At 49.3% G+C, this 18,548-nt stretch overlaps 2 protein-coding genes across 2 annotated transcripts in view; one reads left to right on the top strand and one right to left on the bottom strand.

The window, feature by feature from the left end:
- MICU1 (mitochondrial calcium uptake 1) overlaps positions 1–2,081 on the bottom strand; it is a 147,052-nt gene extending 144,971 nt beyond the window's left edge. The window contains exon 1 of the mRNA XM_068125482.2: positions 1,984–2,081. The gene's annotated coding sequence lies outside the window, so the exon portion shown is untranslated. The remainder of the gene's footprint in view (positions 1–1,983) is intronic.
- An 824-nt stretch (positions 2,082–2,905) lies between these two features.
- Positions 2,906–18,548, top strand: part of MCU (mitochondrial calcium uniporter) — a 128,652-nt gene continuing 113,009 nt past the window's right edge. The window contains exon 1 of the mRNA XM_068125478.2: positions 2,906–3,124. Coding sequence (XP_067981579.2) covers positions 3,011–3,124 — 114 coding nt within the window. The 5' untranslated portion in view covers positions 2,906–3,010. The remainder of the gene's footprint in view (positions 3,125–18,548) is intronic.

Below are 18,548 nucleotides of genomic sequence, written 5' to 3'. Positions count from 1 at the left end.
AGGCAGACTTACACAGGGATTGATGGCAGGAAGGGACAGGTAGGTCGATAGCACAAGGTGCACCTTGGCTCGGGGACAGGATAAAGCACGGTCCAGAAGATGCGGGGAGGCCTCACAGCGCTCGGAGGGGACGTCTTTCTTGCTTCAAGCTCAGCGCGCATCTGACGTCACCTCCCCCTCACTGCGCATGCTCAGCGGGGAGTGACACGCCCTCGGCTGGTTGGTTCCGCCCCACTGGGGCCGGTCCGCCGCTTCCATTGGGTGCGGGGGTTACCGGGCTACGCCCTTGACGAGGAGCTGACAGGGAGCCCCTATTTGGTAACCCCGTCGAGCACGTTTGATAGCGGCTCGTTGGGAAGGCCTGGTGCCCTCCCAACACCCCCTACCAACCAAGCCGGAGTGAGGACGCGCACTTCCTGCGCTCGTTGTTGTTGTTGTTGAACTGTGAGGAAGAGCTGCGGGGAGGTATTGGGAGGTCCTAAACTTCCTAACGGTGCCATACAATCACATTCTGGTGCAACGAAGGGTCAGAATTAATGGAAACGAGTCCTTAACTGACATAGACTAAGAATAACTAGCAAGATGTCCTATAGTTGTCTTACATGAGATGCGGTGAACCTGGGCAGACATTTAATGGGGGAAATAGGGGGAGGTCGGGTCTACAGAGTGTTGTTTACAGAAAATGGGACTAGGGAATGGGGGATTGGGGATAGTTGGGAAGTATTGAGGAAATAGGGGAATATTTACAAGCGGATATGGATGGATGCAAATCCCATATCCGCAACAATACACAGGCAGTCAGCAAAATCATATATACACATGCAGTCGGTATAACTTCACATCTACAGGCAATCAATGACAAAATATACACAGGCAGTCAATGGCATCAAACATACACGATTACAGAATATGCCATTTAGAGTTCGTCATCACTGTCCTGTGTGTCGTATCCGACAATATAGTCCACATCGTTTTCACAGTCCGTTCCACACAAGCAAAGGTCGGTCAAATTGATTGGCAAATCGAATTGGTCGAATGGTCGATCGAATCGAATCGATCGAATGGTCCATCGAAGCGATTGGTCAAATGGTCGAATGGAATTGGTCGATTGGTCGAATTGGTCGAATCGAATTGGTCGGAATTGGCAAATGTAAACATTGATTTTCAGATTTTCCATGTAATAACGTTTCCAAAAATGTATAGGTTTGCTAATCTACCATGATTTTAAATGAAAAAAAAAACAGTGAATCTAACTATCCATACAGAAATGGTTTGTCGAGATCCGTGTGGAAGAACATGACTGTCCTGCACAGAGCCCTGACCTCAACCCCATCGAACACCTTTGGCATGAATTGGAATGCCGATTGCGAGCCAGGCCTACTCGCCCAACATCAGTGCCCGACCTCTAATGGTCTTGTGGCTGAATGGAAGCAAATATCCGCAGCAATGTTCCAACATCTAGTGGAAAGCCTTCCCAGAAGAGTGGAGGCTGTTGCAGCATCAAAGGGGGGACCAGCTCCATATTAATGCGCATGATTTTAGAATGAGATGTTCGACGAGCACATACAGGTGTGATGTTCAGGTGTCCACATACTTTTCGCCACGTAGTGCATGTTCCAGGTGAGCTAAAAAAAAAAAAAGGCTCCATCGCTGCAATCGCCACCAAATTTTGCAGATGTGCTGGCCGTGTGTACATGTGTGTGTGTGTATCGGCCAATGTGGGGGACAAGGACATTTAAAATAGAGGACAAAACCAGAACAAGAAAAATATTCACCGATACCATAATCCAGTCCCCAAGGGAAGGTATTTCAAAGTCCTCTGAGTGAATAATATAAGATACTAAAAAAAGGATCGAGATAAATAAAACAAACTTGAGGAAGTGACAGGTACAGCACAGTCAAACAAACAGTCAAAACACAAACAAAAGCACAGCACAGTCAAAACAGCACAGTCAAAAGACCTTGTATAGATAATCCCCGCACCTTGAACCCTTTTATGGTACTCGATCTGCGAGGACACCGTAGTGCTTTAGCCTGTATATAAAAGGTAAATAAATAAATACACGTGATCTATGATTTGTACAAAACTAGGGCATGCCCGTACTATATATATGCCCGTACTATATATCTATCTAAAATTATATCCCCCCCCTCTATTTACATGAAATGGTTTGGTCCATTCGCAACGCCAAAGCGAACGGCGAACGGCTTGCGAGTACAGTGACAATCCCCCCCCTCTATTTACATGAATGGTTTGGTCCATTCGCAACGACCACAGAACCCCCCCCTCTATTTACATGAAATGGTTCGGTCCAAAGCGAACGGCTTCCGGAGTTTGGTAAAGAAATCGCCATCGCGTACACAAACGCGCAGGAAAGCGAATGAATCGCAAATTCGTTTTTATTAGTTTTAAAACATCGTTTAACGCCAACATAGCGCCAACATAGTTTGCAAACGTGAAATAAATGAATACGCTCTCAAATGTGCCATCCGAGGCAGAGTGTGTCCGCCACGTTCGGCACACGCGCTAGTTCGCTGCTCTCTGATTGGTTGAATCGTTTTTTGGACATCGCTCGGTAAGTAATTGTCCGATTAATATGAAACCTTGAAAAGGCACATCCTCGGGTCCCCAGCAATATACCTGGCAAGTTTCAAGTATATCGGACCCGTGGTTGTCGAGAAACAGCGGTCACAGACAAACAAACACACAGACAGACACACACACACACAGAGATTACTGGAATTATAGATAGATGAACACGGACTCGCAGTCGCAGCCTCGATCTCCAGTCAATGACCACACCCATAAAATCGGGCGCAACCAACAACTGGTCGGTGGAAACGGGCGCGCCTATTTACGCCTCCGCCTCCTAATACGATTGGTTAATGTAAAAGGTTCACGCCCATCGCCAGAGTGAATGGCTTCTGATTGGATAGTTTAGGCAAACGGACTGAATCTTCACGCAGGCGGTTCCGAAGTCTTGTGGTTGTGTGCGGCGCCACGGCGGAAATGGCGATAGTTGGAGGCAGGATTTTGCTCTCCGCGGCTTTCTATGGCGTTTGTTCCCGCGTCGCGCCATCGTTTGTCAGGAAAAGCACTCGGAGTCTCCTGAGCTTGCAGCCAGTAAGTGTTTTGTCGGTGCCCGTCTCTCGTCACGTCTGTCACGCTACTTTTACCTGGAATAGTCTGACTCTGCATTTTGCTCTGTGCGGAACGTGTTGGGCGGGGGTCTGTGCCCAATCCTTGTTACGGATGTACGTACGTCTGGGTTCCTGATTGCCTTCGGACAAGTTCGTCCTGAATATTCGCTGTACCATGGCATATGTACCGTGAGTGTTTGTACCTGTTTACTCAACCTCCGTGTATCCGAGCGAGTGATATCGCGTGAAACCTTCAGGTGTGTTCAGCTCCGTGTGTCCCTACCTGTCTCCTCCATGGTCTAGTTCGTCCCCTCTCCCCGTCCGTCCCGTCCCCCCATCCGTCCGGTCCCGTCCACTCTCCGTCCGGTCCCGTCCACTCTCCGTCCGGTCCCGTCCACTCTCCGTCCGGTCCCGTCCACTCTCCGTCCGGTCCCGTCCACTCTCCGTCCCGTCCCGTCCACTCTCCGTCCCGTCCCGTCCACTCTCCGTCCCGTCCCGTCCACTCTCCGTCCCGTCCCGTCCACTCTCCGTCCCGTCCCGTCCACTCTCCGTCCCGTCCCGTCCACTCTCCGTCCCGTCCCGTCCACTCTCCGTCCCGTCCCGTCCACTCTCCGTCCCGTCCCGTCCACTCTCCGTCCCGTCCCGTCCCCTCTCCGTCCCGTCCACTCTCCGTCCCGTCCCGTCCACTCTCCGTCCCGTCCCGTCCACTCTCCGTCCCGTCCCGTCCCGTCCACTCTCCGTCCCGTCCCGTCCACTCTCCGTCCCGTCCACTCTCCGTCCCGTCCACTCTCCGTCCCGTCCACTCTCCGTCCCGTCCCGTCCACTCTCCGTCCCGTCCACTCTCCGTCCCGTCCCGTCCACTCCGTCCCGTCCCGTCCACTCCGTCCCGTCCCGTCCACTCTCCGTCCCGTCCCCTCTCCGTCCCGTCCCGTCCACTCTCCGTCCCGTCCCGTCCACTCTCCGTCCCGTCCCCTCTCCGTCCACTCTCCGTCCCGTTCCGTCCACTCTCCGTCCCGTCCCGTCCACTCTCCGTCCCGTCCACTCTCCGTCCCATCCACTCTCCGTCCCGTCCCGTCCACTCCACTCTCCGTCCCGTCCACTCCACTCTCTGTCCCGTCCCGTCCACTCCACTCTCCGTCCCGTCCACTCCACTCTCTGTCCCGTCCACTCCACTCTCCGTCCCGTCCCGTCCACTCCACTCTCCGTCCCGTCCCGTCCACTCCACTCTCCGTCCCGTCCCGTCCACTCCACTCTCCGTCCCGTCCCGTCCACTCCACTCTCCGTCCCGTCCACTCCACTCTCCGTCCACTCCACTCCACTCTCCGTCCCGTCCCGTCCCATCCACTCCACTCTCCGTCCCGTCCCGTCCACTCTCCGTCCCGTCCCGTTCACTCTCCGTCCCGTCCCGTCCACTCTCCATCCAGTCCCGTCCACTCTCAGTCCCGTCCCGCCCACTCTCCGTCCCGTCCCGTCCACTCTCCGTCCCGTCCCCTCTCCGTCCCGTCCCGTCCACTCTCCGTCCACTCCCCGTCCCGTCCACTCTCCGTCCCGTCCCGTCCACTCTCCGTCCCGTCCCGTCCACGTCCCGTCCCGTGCACTCCGTCCCGTCCACTCCGTCCCGTCCACTCTCCGTCCCGTCCCGTCCCATCCACTCTCTGTCCCGTCCCGTCCCCTCTCCGTCCCGTCCCCTCTCCGTCCCGTCCCGTCCCGTCCCGTCCCCTCTCCATCCCGTCCCCTCTCCGTCCCGTCCCGTCCCCTCTCCGTCCCAACCCCTCTCTGTGCCGTCCCCTCTCCGTCACATCCCCTCTCCGTGCCGTCCCCTCTCCGTGCCGTCCCCTCTCCGTCCCGTCCCCTCTCCGTCCCGTCCCCTCTCCGTCCGTCCCCTCCCCTCTCCGTCCGTCCCCTCTCCTTTCCGTCCGCCCCCCTCTCCTCTCCGTCCGTCCCCCTCTCCTCTCCGGTTCGTCCCCTCCCCTCTCCATCCCGTCCCCTCCCATCTCCGGCCAATCCCCTCCCCTCTCCGCCCCTTGCCTCCTCCCATCTCCGCCCCTCTCCGCCCCTTGCCTCCCCTCTCCGCCCCTTGCCTCCCCTCTCCGCCCCTCGCCCTCCCCTCTCCACCCCTCGCCCTCCCCTCTCCATCCCGTCCCGTCCCGTCCCCTCTCCCCTCCGGCTCGTCCCCTCCCCTCTCCATCCCGTCCCCTCCCATCTCCGGCCCATCCCCTCCCCTCTCCGCCCCTTGCCTCCCCTCTCCGCCCCTTGCCTCCCCTCTCCGCCCCTTGCCTCGCCTCGCCTCTCCTCTCCGTCCCGTCCCCTCCCTTCTCCGGCCCGTCCCGTCCCGTCCCCCTCTCCGTCCTGTCCCCTCCCCTCCCCGTCCCATCCTGTCCCGTCCCGTCCCCTCCCCTCTCCGTTCCGAAAAAGGGGGCCCGTCCTCCCCTTTTTCCCGGAGAGGGGAAAATCTGTGTGAAGAAAATCTACTCTACCTCAGAATGAATGCTGTCGTGAGAACGATTCTGGAGGATTTGTCGAAGGCCTTCATTGTAAGTTTGGAGTTCTCGTTTAGTCTATCGAGGCTGCTCTGATTGTATGCGTTTCTTGTGACATCCATTTTTTTTTTTGATTGTGCTTTTTTATCCTCCGCCAGAGGAGAGGGTATTGCATTTGAGTTTGTCTCTTTGTTTCTTACTTGCCGGAAAAGATTCCGGCAAGTATGTTGGTTGTCTGTCTGTCTGTTTGTGCGCAGTACCACGTCTACACCGTTGCACATAGAATCGCCATACTCTACACACATATTTGTCTTGCCCTGGAAGAGAGTGTGCCCAATTTTTAACTGTCTCGGCCCAAGGCCTCCATTATGACGTCATAACGACACGTACAAAACTTCTTCCAATCGAGATGAAATTTATTGAGCATAATCTAGGAATAAATTAGTTTAGAAAACAAAATGATGACGTCATCAGTCACGTGGTTTGGCCGCTATCTTGGAAAAACCGAAAAACTTCATCCAAAATGGCCGATTAAAAAAAACAAAAACATTCCGGCAAGTCCTTGGTCTATGACCGTTCCCCCCCCCCCCCCCCGCACCCCCCCATTTGGTTGTTTGTCTGTTTGTCCACACAGAATAAATCTGATTTTCTCTGCAACCGTTGGTTCGATTAGCAGGAAATTTCCACCATAGGTGCAACTGTATAATTTTGTATAATTTTGGTTCACGAGTTATCAAACAGAGTGACCACTATATTCGTCGTGTCTGTCTGTCTGTCTGCAGCATAACTACCCGATGATATCATTCGATCTTGATGGAACTTGGGTGGGAGGTTGATATCATGATCTAGTTGTGTCCTTCCTCGAGTGGGCGTATTGCGCCAATTGTGGGCGGAGCAATGCCCGAAAAAGATGTCTTTTTAGGGGGTAATCGAGTTCAAGCTACATCTTCTCCGAGGGAGTTGGTGGAATCTGACAGGGGTTTCGGTATTTGGTTAGGCCAATGTCATGTCTAGCCCCACGGAGCTCGATTTTTCATTTTCGCCCCAAGGTCAAGGTCACAAGATCACGAAATTTAGAAAAGTCGATTTTTGATGGTTTTATTACATTGTTCACTTCCTGATGGGGTGAAATGTCGTACATGATCTTATATTATCACATACATCATGAAATACAAGTTTTCCAACAAATTTCAGAATCTTCGACCTTTGACCTTTGATGGTCACAAAGGTCAAATATTCTAAGTTGTCGGAATCGAACCGAATTTTTGGTATTGTGTAGCTAACTAACCTCATAACTGATTATACATTATTTTCTATAATTTCAAGGTCAGTCAACTTCGTTGTGACATTTCCGGGCCTGGCCTGTCCGGGCCTGTTTCGGTTATAGTCTGTCCTTTGTCATTGAATACTGCTCGCTCGTGAACTATCATCGTCTCCTGACTTGTTTAAATTATAATTATGACATCGGTCACGTGGTACGGGCGCCATCTTGGGAGAAAAAGAACGAAAAGCGTTGCACTTCTATATATCCGAAAGTGCTACAGAGAAAAAATTAACATCGATCATTGTAAAGAACTCTCCATGGGGAATAACATATGTTAATGTTAATGATGATGTGATAGGTTCCTCCATTGTGACGTCAATTCGATAAGTACAAAACTTCATCCGATTGAGATTAAATTTGTTGAGCGTTATGTATGGATAAATTGGTGGAGAAAAAAATGACGTCATCGATCACGTGCTTCGGCCGTCATATTTGTTTTTACACAAAAGCCTTAAAAACCACAAACACGTCCTGGTTAGGGTCTGCAATCTCTAATTGCTCCGGGTTTTTTTTTTATGGTATCGCACTTAAGCAGCAATCAAAATGACCATCTCGCGAGATGTTTTGTTATTCCACATCGGTGTGCACCTTGTGATTTTTCTGCTACTCTAATCGTCGATTTGTTTCAGCTAAGGTATATGTGGCATCAGCGTTTCAAAGCAATGCAATTGTCACTAACTTGTAGCATGTCTCTAACCGGACATGTCAACATGTCCTGTGTGTATATGTATCTCTACACGCTGGTGTTGTCCGCCTGGTAGATTGAAATGTCACGTAGTGTTGATTGACGGTTGTACACAATGCATGTTTAGCTTGACATCTTGGTTTTAGCTTGACTTGTGATTGTGACAGGTTTACTATGGATCGCTTGGCTCATTTTGTAATATGCGGGTACTTCATACGTGCTTATTGACCATCTGACCATCTCACGAGATTTACTGTAATTGCATCTGACCATCTCACGAGACAGGTTTACTATGGATTGCTCGGCTCATTTTGTAATATGCGGGTACTTCATACGTGCTTATTGTCCTCAAAAGATAGGTTGGGACACCTTAGGCAAATATCTTGATTGGAAGACATTGCTTGTCGACTTGACGAACTCTACGTGTAGATGTTGACATTACTGTAATTGTGTGACGTGGGATGTGGAGAGGAGCATTTTCGTTGATAGCGTTTGAAGTTTTACCATTGGTGGTTTTTCGTATTGGGCCCTTTGATGTTTATACCTCACCTGTGGCATGGGTCCAAAGTTGCACATCTCGCACCTATTTTTTTTTTTTGTATACTGAATCGAGGCTCGTGAAAGAGCTAACATTTACTTCACAAACAAATCGACCAGACAAACAAAATACACAAAAAGAGGGAGCGGACGACAAGATAGGGAGAAATGGGGAAGCACACAAACACAACATCCGAGAGCAGGGAGATGGGTGGAAGGGAGAGGGCCCAGGGGGAGGAGGCATGGGAAAGGGGGGGGGGGGGGGAGGGAGAAGTATAAAGCACAAGGACACCAAGGACTTCCAGGACAGAAGTTGGTATTTCAAAAAGTGGAATTGGGGTGAAATTAGCAGGGGTAGAAAGGATCAAGGTTTTGGATGGGGGAAGATAAGAGATGGTGGTGAACAGCTGTTTTAAAGACTTGGAGGGTGGAGTGGGATTGAAGAGAGTGAGGGAGTTTGTTCCAGAGGTGGGAGAAAAGAGGAATGAAGGAGTGAAGGTGAGCAGAGAGTCTTGATTTTGGCAGTTTAACCAAAAGAGGGTTGCAGGCAGATCTTGTGCGACCTGTAGGAATATTTGCGGGACAGAGCCCAGAGAGAGCTGGGGGGGCAAGGCCAGAGAGGAGTCGGTAGAAGACGGAAAGACCACCAACCTGCCTGCGGTGAGTGAGTGAGAGGCCCTTGGAGTTAGCTTCATCGCGGGAGATTCCAATGATTCTGAATGCTTTGGTTTAAACAGTGCGAAGGCGAGCTAGGTGTGAGGCAGGAGCACCAGCCCAGAGGGGAGAGCAGTATTCCATTGAGCTGCGGATGAAAGCCTTGTATGTGGTGAGGAGCTCAGGTGTGCCAAGGAAGGACTTCGCACGACGGTGGATGCCCAGTCGGCGACTGGCTTTGGAGGCCAGATTTGAAATGTGGTTTTTCCAGGAAAGATCATGGCAGATAGTGAGACCCAAAAGCTTGAGTGACAGAACTTCTTGGAGAGGATTATTCAGAAAGTCGATGGGAGGGTTGTCCAGTCGGTCTTTTCGGAGAGACATCGTACGAGTGTGAGATTTGTCAGGATTGAAAGACATGTTCCACTTGTTTGCCCAGTCTGTGATTTTGTCAAGGTCTGCAGAGAGTGAGGAGGCTGCAGACTGCCGATCTGAGGGATGAAGAATGGAGCGACAGAGAGTAGAGTCGTCAGCAAAGAGATAGAGAGGATTTTCAAGAGAGTCAGAGAGATCATTGATGAAGACCAGAAAAAGCACAGGGCCCAGAACACTGCCTTGGGGAACTCCAGCCTGAACAGGAAGAGGAGATGAGAGAAACCCATTCAGGGCCACACATTGACTACGACTAGAGAGGAAGTCCGCCAGCCATGCGTGGAGATTTCCATGGATACCAAAAGAGGAGAGTTTGGTGAGCAGAGCGGGGTGCCAGACCGTATCGAAGGCACGTGATATGTCAAGGGACACTGCTCTAATTTCCTGTTTGGCATTGAGGACCTCCATCCATTGTTGAGAAAGCAGAAGCAGCATGTCCAGAGTGGAGTGTCCAGGTCTGAAACCAAATTGATGATCAGAGATCAAGCCATTGGAGAAGAGGAAAGATTTCATATCTGAAGCAATGATGGATTCCATGACTTTTCTGATAATTGGGAGAAGGCTGATTGGTCTGTCGTTGCTGGGATCTGTTTTTGCACCTTTTTTGTGCAAAGCGGTGATGTTGGCAGATTTCCAAGCAGATGGAAGATGACCTTGAGCAAAAGAGAGGGTGAAGAGAACAGAGAGAGGGAGTAAAAGAGCGGAAGAACATGATTTTAGGACCCATGGGCTGATGCCGTCAGGTCCAGTTGCAGAATCAGAGTCGAGGGTTGACAGAAACTTTTCCACCTTGTCAGGAGGAAAGGACACAGAGTCCAGGAGCAGCTGGGTACGACTGGGTACGGTGGGTACAGAGAGGGATGGGTTTGGGACACAAGATTAAGAGGAAAACACAGAGTTGAGGCATTCAGCTTTTTCATGTGCGGAGTCAGCCGTGTGTCCATTTAAGGTGAGGGAGGGGATGGAGGGGGAACAAACACCAGAAACAGATTTTACCCGACGCCACCAGGATTTGGAAGAGGGAGACAGATAAGAGAGTTCGGTCCTGAGGACAGAGAGATATTGTTTCCTGGCTCTCCTGAGGGCGGACACACACTTGTTTCGGGCTTTGTGAAAGGAAATGAGATTTCCTTCCGTTGGATTTGCTTTCCAGGAGATGAAAGCAAGTTGTTTCTGGGCAATAGCCTCACCACAAGATTCCGTGTACCATGGACGGGAGGAAGGGTATGACAACTGAAGACGAGAAGGGATAAATCTGTGCATGAGATAGAGCAATTTACTTTGGAAGAATTCCCAGGATGAGTTGATGTCAGAGGCAGTAGAGATGGGAGACCAGTCCAGATGATTGATGGCTGCTTGAAGACCGTGCCAGTTGGCCTGAGTGAAATGCCAGACTCGTCGACGCTGAGGAGGCTCTCTGAAAATGGTCAGAGAGATGTCCACTTTAACAAGCACATGATCAGAAGAGCCGATTGGAGCAGAAGAAGAGCAGCAGACATTTTCAGGGAAGTTAGTCATAACCAAGTCCCGAAGAGAAGATTCTCCGTTGACTGAGATCCGGGTTGGGAAATTGACAGATTGTGTCAGTCCCAGTGAGTCACAGAAGTCCTTTGCTGAAGAGCCATGGCTGGTGAGAGAGGTACCCACCCCCAGCCAACTGGCATGGTGACAGTTGAAATCACCACATATGAGGAAGAGAGAGTTGGGATGGGTAGATAGAAGTTGGTCCATATCAGACAGCGAGATGTAGATGGTGTCATCACTGTTTGGTGGACGGTACAACACGCATATGAACAAAAGGTGGGAGCGAAGCGGAAGCCGTAGCCAAAGGTATTCCTGGGGGTGAGGTGGAGAGAGGGCAGTGCAGGGCGAGTGAGGAAGAGAGTTTTTTATAAAGATAGCAACCCCACCTCCAGGACGAGGCTCAGGTCTATCATACCGGAGGAGCGAGTAACCTGGGAGAGATACCAAGGAATCGGAGACATCATGAAGGAGGAAGGTTTCTGTTAAGCAGATCACGTCTGGTTTGTCAGAAGCAACCTGTATGGAGAGATCAGTTAAGTTTGAGCGAAGGCCCCGGATGTTTGAGGTCCATACTGTTAAGGAAGAGGAAGGGGGAGCATCGGGTACAGAACAGGGGGGGGGGGGGAGCGGTAGGGCAGGATGTGGAAGAGGAGGAAGAGGTAGGGAGAGCTGTTGCAGGTGTATCAGAGATTACAGAATAGCTTGGAGAAAGGGAAGAATGGGGTGGACAAAAGGTTTGATGGTGTTTAGGTGAGGCGCAGTGAGGTATTATTTGAGGAGGGGGAAGAGTGAGGCAGAAGGTTGAGGAAGATGAAGGTGAAAGTTGGAAGGGGGAAGAAGCGGGGAGGACGCTTTGAGGAGGAGGGGTGAGAGGGGAGTCTAGGAGGGGAGGAGTGAGGGAGAGTCTCGGAGGGGAGGGGTTTGGGGGGAGTTTAGGAGGGAAGGGGCAGGGGGGGAGATTTGAAAGGGATGCGTGTTTGGGAAGATTTGGGGGGGAGGGGCAAGGGGGAAGATTTGACAGAGATGGGTGATGGGGAAGATTTTGAGGGGAGGGGTGTGATTGGATTTTGAAAAGTGTACGATTTATGGGAAACGAACATTTATTGCAAAATGAGTTTCTTGAGACATTCGAGTCAAAAATACGTTTGAGGATGCTGAAGGATGGGTGGAGTTCTGGAGAGTTTAGGGAATGAATGAAAGATGCACTGTAAGAGATGGAATTTTTTTTTTGAATGAATAGAATTGGTGAGCAAGTCGAAAGCATCCTTTTATAGAAGAAGTAGAAAAAAGTGTTATAGAATATGACATAATAATAAAGTTCTTCAGGGGACAGATGAAACATGTATTAACAACTTGATCACGTGATCTCGAACAACGTGGTCGAAGAACGAAAGAACAAATAAGAACGCACAAGCGGATAAGAACTGGGAAGGAAAAAAATTTTTTTTTTTTTTTTTTGAGATTTTAAAACAAGGGAGTATGGGTGAAAAGACCGTGAAAAACAGAGACCGAAAGTTGTTTCAGCGCGATCGAAGAACCGCTGAGACAAAAACAAAAGCCTCAAGCCAAGGTCTGAGGACACGGTAGCCTACTACTAGTACTACACGAGGCCTCAGAATATACGATACGAAAAAACCGACGATTCTGTACACAGGTATGAAAAACCAACACCGAGAAACCTATTAAAATCACCCCAATAGGTACATGCACCGAAAGAAATGTAAAGATACGACAAAAACACAAATGTGAAAGATCACTTAGCTTCGAAAGCGTGAACGCATGGACCAGCTTCGAAAAGACGTGACCTCGCCGTGATCTCGCGAGATCTCAAGATCTCGTGAGATTTGAGGAATCGCAACAAAACATCTGCGAGTCAGACCTTTTTTGGGGAGCATGGTCTGAGCAGGTGATTATTTCTAATTACCGCCACCAAAGGTGAACGGGGGTTTCTTTCACCCCTGCCCGTTTGTCTGTCTGTGAGCAGCATATCTCATGTTTTGGAGGGATTTGGATGAAATTGGGTGGACAGGTTGAGTGTATGACAGCTGACAAGGACAAATTCAATAGATTTTGGTGAAGATCCAAATGCGGATCCAGATACTATAATTCTCAGTGATCCTTCACAATTGAGATGGGGTGCAAAACCGATTATATAGCACGATATCTCAAAACATGGACAAGTTGTGACAAAACTAGGTGGACGAGTTGGGTAGGTGATGAGAACTATCCGATTCGATTTTGGTTCAGCTCCGGATCCAGATCCGCCCTATCAGTGCGATACAAAACGTGAACTGTTCAGCCTGGCATAAGGAGGTATACGCTCTACCGAGTGCCCGGTGTAGTTGTCAAACTAAAATACGCAATTTAGTGTCTGTCTGTTTGTCTGACGATTTTTGACCACTATACATTTGGTCGTTATTTCAATGTAAATCTAAACCAAACTTTACAGGAGGACTAAGGGTCACACAATGGAGGTTGTAGCGAATTAATTTGGCCCCCCCTCACTAAAGGGGGTTTCCCCCATCAATGGGGTTGCATGTTGAGGTGTATATCAGTGTTCAGATAGCTTTATCGTGGCGTTTTTCCAAGGCCGCTTCTAATACCACAGGTAACAAAAACTAAATATAATAACATAATATTAATGTTATTACAAAACAATATTAATACTAATGATATCCACTTCCCAAGGGGTTTTTCTTCCTTGAAGAAACGTCATGTTAACGTTTATAACTAGCTGATCGTGCTGTTTTCATTGGAGCTACAACCTCTACCAGAAGTAAAAATATAAACCACAAACACGTTTGATTACTTTTTTTTTTTTAAACAGTCGCTAATGCTGCTTTACACTAAACTGAATGAAATGTGGAGGAATCCAGATATCAGTTTTTGCTTATCACATCGACAAACACACCTAATCGAAGATCTACTGTAGTCTATATACCCCAAAAGGGTTAACACGACCCTTCCTGCTGCCAACGTGGAGTTATTCCAAGGCGTTTTTGTGGCATTTTTCCAAAGACGCTTCTCATTACAAAAGTAATGAGAATGGCACTCAGAAGAGCGCATGCCTACGCCAGGCTGAACAGTTTGTTTTGTATCTCACTGATAGATCGGATCTGAATTTGGACATGAACCAAAAATCTAATCGACGTGATCTTGTCACCTACCAACTCGTCCACCAAGTTTTGTGATAACTTGTCCATAAGAATCGCTGAAAAATTGATCACCTGGTGTTGGCCTAATGGTTAGGGGGGCGAGCTTGGGATCCTAAGGTCCGGAGTTCGAATCCCGTTGAATTAACGCCAGGTAGGGTTGACTCAGCCTGTCATCCTTCGGAGGTCAGCAAAATGAGCACCAGATAACTGGTTAAAGAGGCATTTGGGTGTCGCACATGATCGACATCAGTGGCAGATGCGCCAACAGAAAAATAAAGCAACCAGCAGCCGGGTGGCTGCACAAGAACTACCACCACTTAAAAATTTGATAATTCTCGTATCCAAATCCATATTGTTATGTGCTCCTCCCCAAACCCCCTGGTCACGGTGTACCTCCGAGCCCCGAGAGGAGTCACGGCAGAAAGATGTGTTATTCTGTATGTCAAAGATCAATGGTGAAGCCACACCAATTGTTACCAACAAACAAGTATTGTATCAAGATCACACAAGAATAACAGTACAACAACAATAGTAATCAATTGTACAACCAATATATATTTCCTATGATGGTACCATCAGGTTCGTACAATATAACTCACTGTGCTCCAAGTGAGCGAAAAGAAGAAGATTCCCAATGTCTCTAATCCCGGCTTCAAGCCAAAGTCGATCCGCTCCAGCGATCCGATCGTCAGAAAAATGTCCAATCGAGATCAGAATCCCGTTGTGTTGGCAGTTACAGTCCTGCTGCCAAAGCTGCGCAAAGGTGCCCTCAAGGCGACTGGGAAATCACACCATCGGGTATGGACGTTCCACGGCTCACAGTCGGCGAACCCCAAATTAACCTTGAAAATCCACGTGACACACACACACACCAGATAAACGTCTGGATGCGGTGAAAATGGTTGAAGCGAAGCGAAAAACCTTGCGCGATGTGCAAAGCGCGCGAGTCAAAATGGCCGACGGCCCGTTCTCGAGGCGTAACGGCACGACGTTGATTCTCCTCGGAATCGACCGCCAAAACCTGACACGCAGGTTGATCTGTCACAGCGATAACAACTCTGTCGCAGGAATCCCTTTCCCGGGAAACCCAAAGTTCACTAGTGACCTCCGTTCGTCAACGTTTGCTCCAGACCTCGAAGCAGCTAGGCTTCTTCCCCGACTCACTCGCTCCGCCTTCTTCCCCTCCTCTTCCTCTTCGTCGTCGTCCGGTTCCGGTTTCATTTAAAACATTGACTTTTTTACCTTTTGAAAATAGTAACCTCTATCTCACTTAAACAACAACAACAACAACATGCATTTTAAAGGCCATTTTCCCTGCGAGAGCGGGGGTTAGCCTTGCGGTCCCCATGACAATCTTCTCCATTTTGCCCTATTTTCTGCATCTCTCCTTGTTAACCCCCTTGCCCGCATTTCTTCTTCCACCATCTTTAGCCAAGTCGTTCTCGGTCTTCCCCATCTTCTACTTCCTTCTACATTCATTTCCATCACTCTTCTCAACCAGTCGCTTTCATCCTTCCTCAACACATGACCAAACCATCTCAACCTGTTCCTCTTCACAGCATCAATCACAGGCTCTATTCCCATCATCTTTCGCAATTCATCATTTGTCTTCCTCTCTCTCAACGATACTCCGCACATCCGTCGAACTATTCGCATTTCCACCCTTTCCAACCTTCGTTGCTGCTCTACGTTCATTACCCATGTCTCGCTCCCATAAATCATAACACTTCTCACACATGCAGCATACACCTTTCCCTTCAGCTTCAACGACACTCCCCTCATCATCAGCACGCCACTCAATTCCCGAAACTTCTTCCATGCACATCTCACTCGAGCAACCGTTGCCGAGTCTGATCCACCTTCTCCATTCAGCATGTCTCCGAGGTAGCAAAATGTTTTCACACCTTCCAGCTTCACGCCGTCTCCAAGATCCAACTCAACATTTCCTCCATCTGCAGCTCCCTCTGTGCACACCTTACATTTGAATGTAGCTGCCACACTGGTTAATGACCCTCTCAGACCACTACATTTTTGATGAACCCACTCAGCGCACATTGTACACTGAATGGAGTTCACTCCGGCACCCTTGCTACACACAGCACAGGGCCACTTCCCAGTTCTTTCCACCTCACCACATGCTTTACCACTTGCCATCACCTTTGTCTTTCCGATACTCACCTTCAGACCTTTTGTCTCCATACATTCCTTCCACGTGTTCATCTTTTCCTTCAGTCCATCCATACTTTCCGCAATCAACACCATATCATCTGCATACAACAACTCCCACGGTAAACCCTCCTTTACGTTCTGAGCCAGCACCTCCATCACAGCTACAAATAGTAGTGGACTTAGTACCGACCCCTGATGCACTCCCACCTTCACCTCAAACTCACCACTGTTCCCGTCCTTCGTCCTTAAAGCTGTGCGCGCTCTTTTGTACATTGCCATCACTACTCTGACCAACCATTCCTCCACTCCTAACTTCCTCAATGCCCATGTCAATACTTTGCGTGGAACCCGATCGAATGCTTTCTCCAGATCAAGAAACCCAAGAAACAACTTCTTCCTCTTCTCCATGTACTTCTCCTGCAACTGCCTCACAATGAAAAGCGCGTCTGTCGTTCCTCTTCCTGGCATAAATCCAAACTGCATTTCATCGATCTTCACTTTCTTCCTTATCCTCCTCTCCAACACCCTTTCCAATACCTTCATTCCATGCTCCAATAACTTTATCGCTCAGTACGAGCCACACTCCAGAGGGTCACCTTTCCCCTTGTATAGAGGGACGAGGGTATTCAGTTCCCAAACCACTGGAATGCGGCCTTCTTTCACCACCAGATTACAGATCTCTGTCATTCTCTTCACACCCCAACTTCCTGCTGCCTTCAACATATCTCCCACAACTCCCGTCGGCCCTCCCGCTTTTCTACCCTTCATTGCTTTTATCGCTTCCTCAACTTCCTTCTCAGTTATCTTCTCTGCCGGTCCTAAAACTGGGTTACTCTCCATGGTGCCATCCCATTCATTCTCTGTATTCAACAGCATTTCCATATATCTTTTCCATCTTCCTTTAATTCCATCTGGGTCGACAACGATTTGTCCCACTTCATCCTTCAAGCAACTCACCCCCATCACATCACACCTCTCTTTCGCTATCTGCTTTGCAATCCTGAATGCTGCTTTCTGACCCTCTTCCGAATCCAAGCGTTCTCCGAACATTTTCCTACATGCCTCCTGCGCCTTTGCTACCTCTTTCTTTGCAGCCTTCCTGGCTGCCTTATAACTTTCATGCTCTGCTGTTTCTGCTCCCGTACCCTTCGCCTTCTGCCACTCCTTGAACTTCTTCCTCTTCTCGTCAATCCTCTTTCCAACTTCATCATCCCACCACCATGTTTCCGAGTGCCTCGGTGGCCCTTTGGTCCATCCACATACCTCACCAACGGCTCCCAACAGACTAGCTTTCGTTGACATCCAACCACTTTCAAGCTCAACCACATCATTCTCGACCCTACTCAGCCTCTCTTTTAATGCCTCCCTTACTGTCACCTCTTTCAACCTCCACACCTTCATTCTCGGTTGATACTTCACCCGCCGAGCTCTCCTCGCACCTTCCACCCTTACGTCGCAGACAACCAAGTGGTGCTGTGAAACAAACAGCCTCCTCCCCCGGGATCACCTTTGTGTCCCGGAGGTGCCCCCTATCTCGCCTACGCACCATCAGGTAGTCAACGGTTGTCGTCGACCCACCTGACGTGTATGTAACAAGCTTATTATCCTCTTTCTGGAACTGAGTATTACAAATCAACAAATCAGCTCCATCAGCAAACTCCAAAATCCTTTCACCTTCTCCATTTCTCACACCATATCCGTAACCCCCATGAACTCCGTCAAAACCATCCATACTCCTTCCCACATGTCCATTTAGGTCTCCTCCTACCACAACAACTTCCTCATCTTTCACGTTTTCCATCAGCTTCTCTATCGCACACCAGAACTTGTCCTTCTCTTCATCGCTCCGACCAACCTGCGGAGCTCATCTTTCACGTTTTCCATCAGCTTCTCTATCGCACACCAGAACTTGTCCTTCTCTTCATCGCTCCGTTCAGAGATGATGGCAGAGATGACGTTCACCAAGAGCTTTCCAATCATCATTTTCACCATCAACCTATCACTCACTCTAATCACACTCACCACACTGTCTACAAACTCCTCAGAAAACAGGACACCAACACCATTCACGCCCTCCAGGCACCCTTGCCACACAAACTTGTATTTCTGTCCCTGCCTACCCTTCACCATTCTCACACCACTTCCCTTCCATCTCGTCTCTTGCACACAACATATGTCCACTCTTCTTCTGACCAATACTTCCACCACTTCTCCTGATCTCCCTGTCATTGTCCCTACATTCCATGTCCCAAACCTCAGAAACCGATCTCCACTTCGGGCTGTACCCTGCCCACATGTAGTTGTAATTGTCATGGTTCTCTTTTTGAGGCAATGTTTTTTTTTCTATCTCCCTTAAACGACAACAATAATAGTACATGGAATCAAAAATGTTTACAGTGGATGAAAACCACAACAACGGAAGTGGCGAATCCGTAACACTTGCCATC

The sequence above is a fragment of the Myxine glutinosa genome, chromosome 8, assembly GCF_964187855.1.
Source record: "Myxine glutinosa chromosome 8, kmMyxGlut1.1, whole genome shotgun sequence".
In the NCBI taxonomy this organism is placed as follows: domain Eukaryota; kingdom Metazoa; phylum Chordata; class Myxini; order Myxiniformes; family Myxinidae; genus Myxine; species Myxine glutinosa.
Note: the sequence above shows the minus strand (reverse complement) of the source record. Positions and strands in the feature narration are given on the sequence as shown.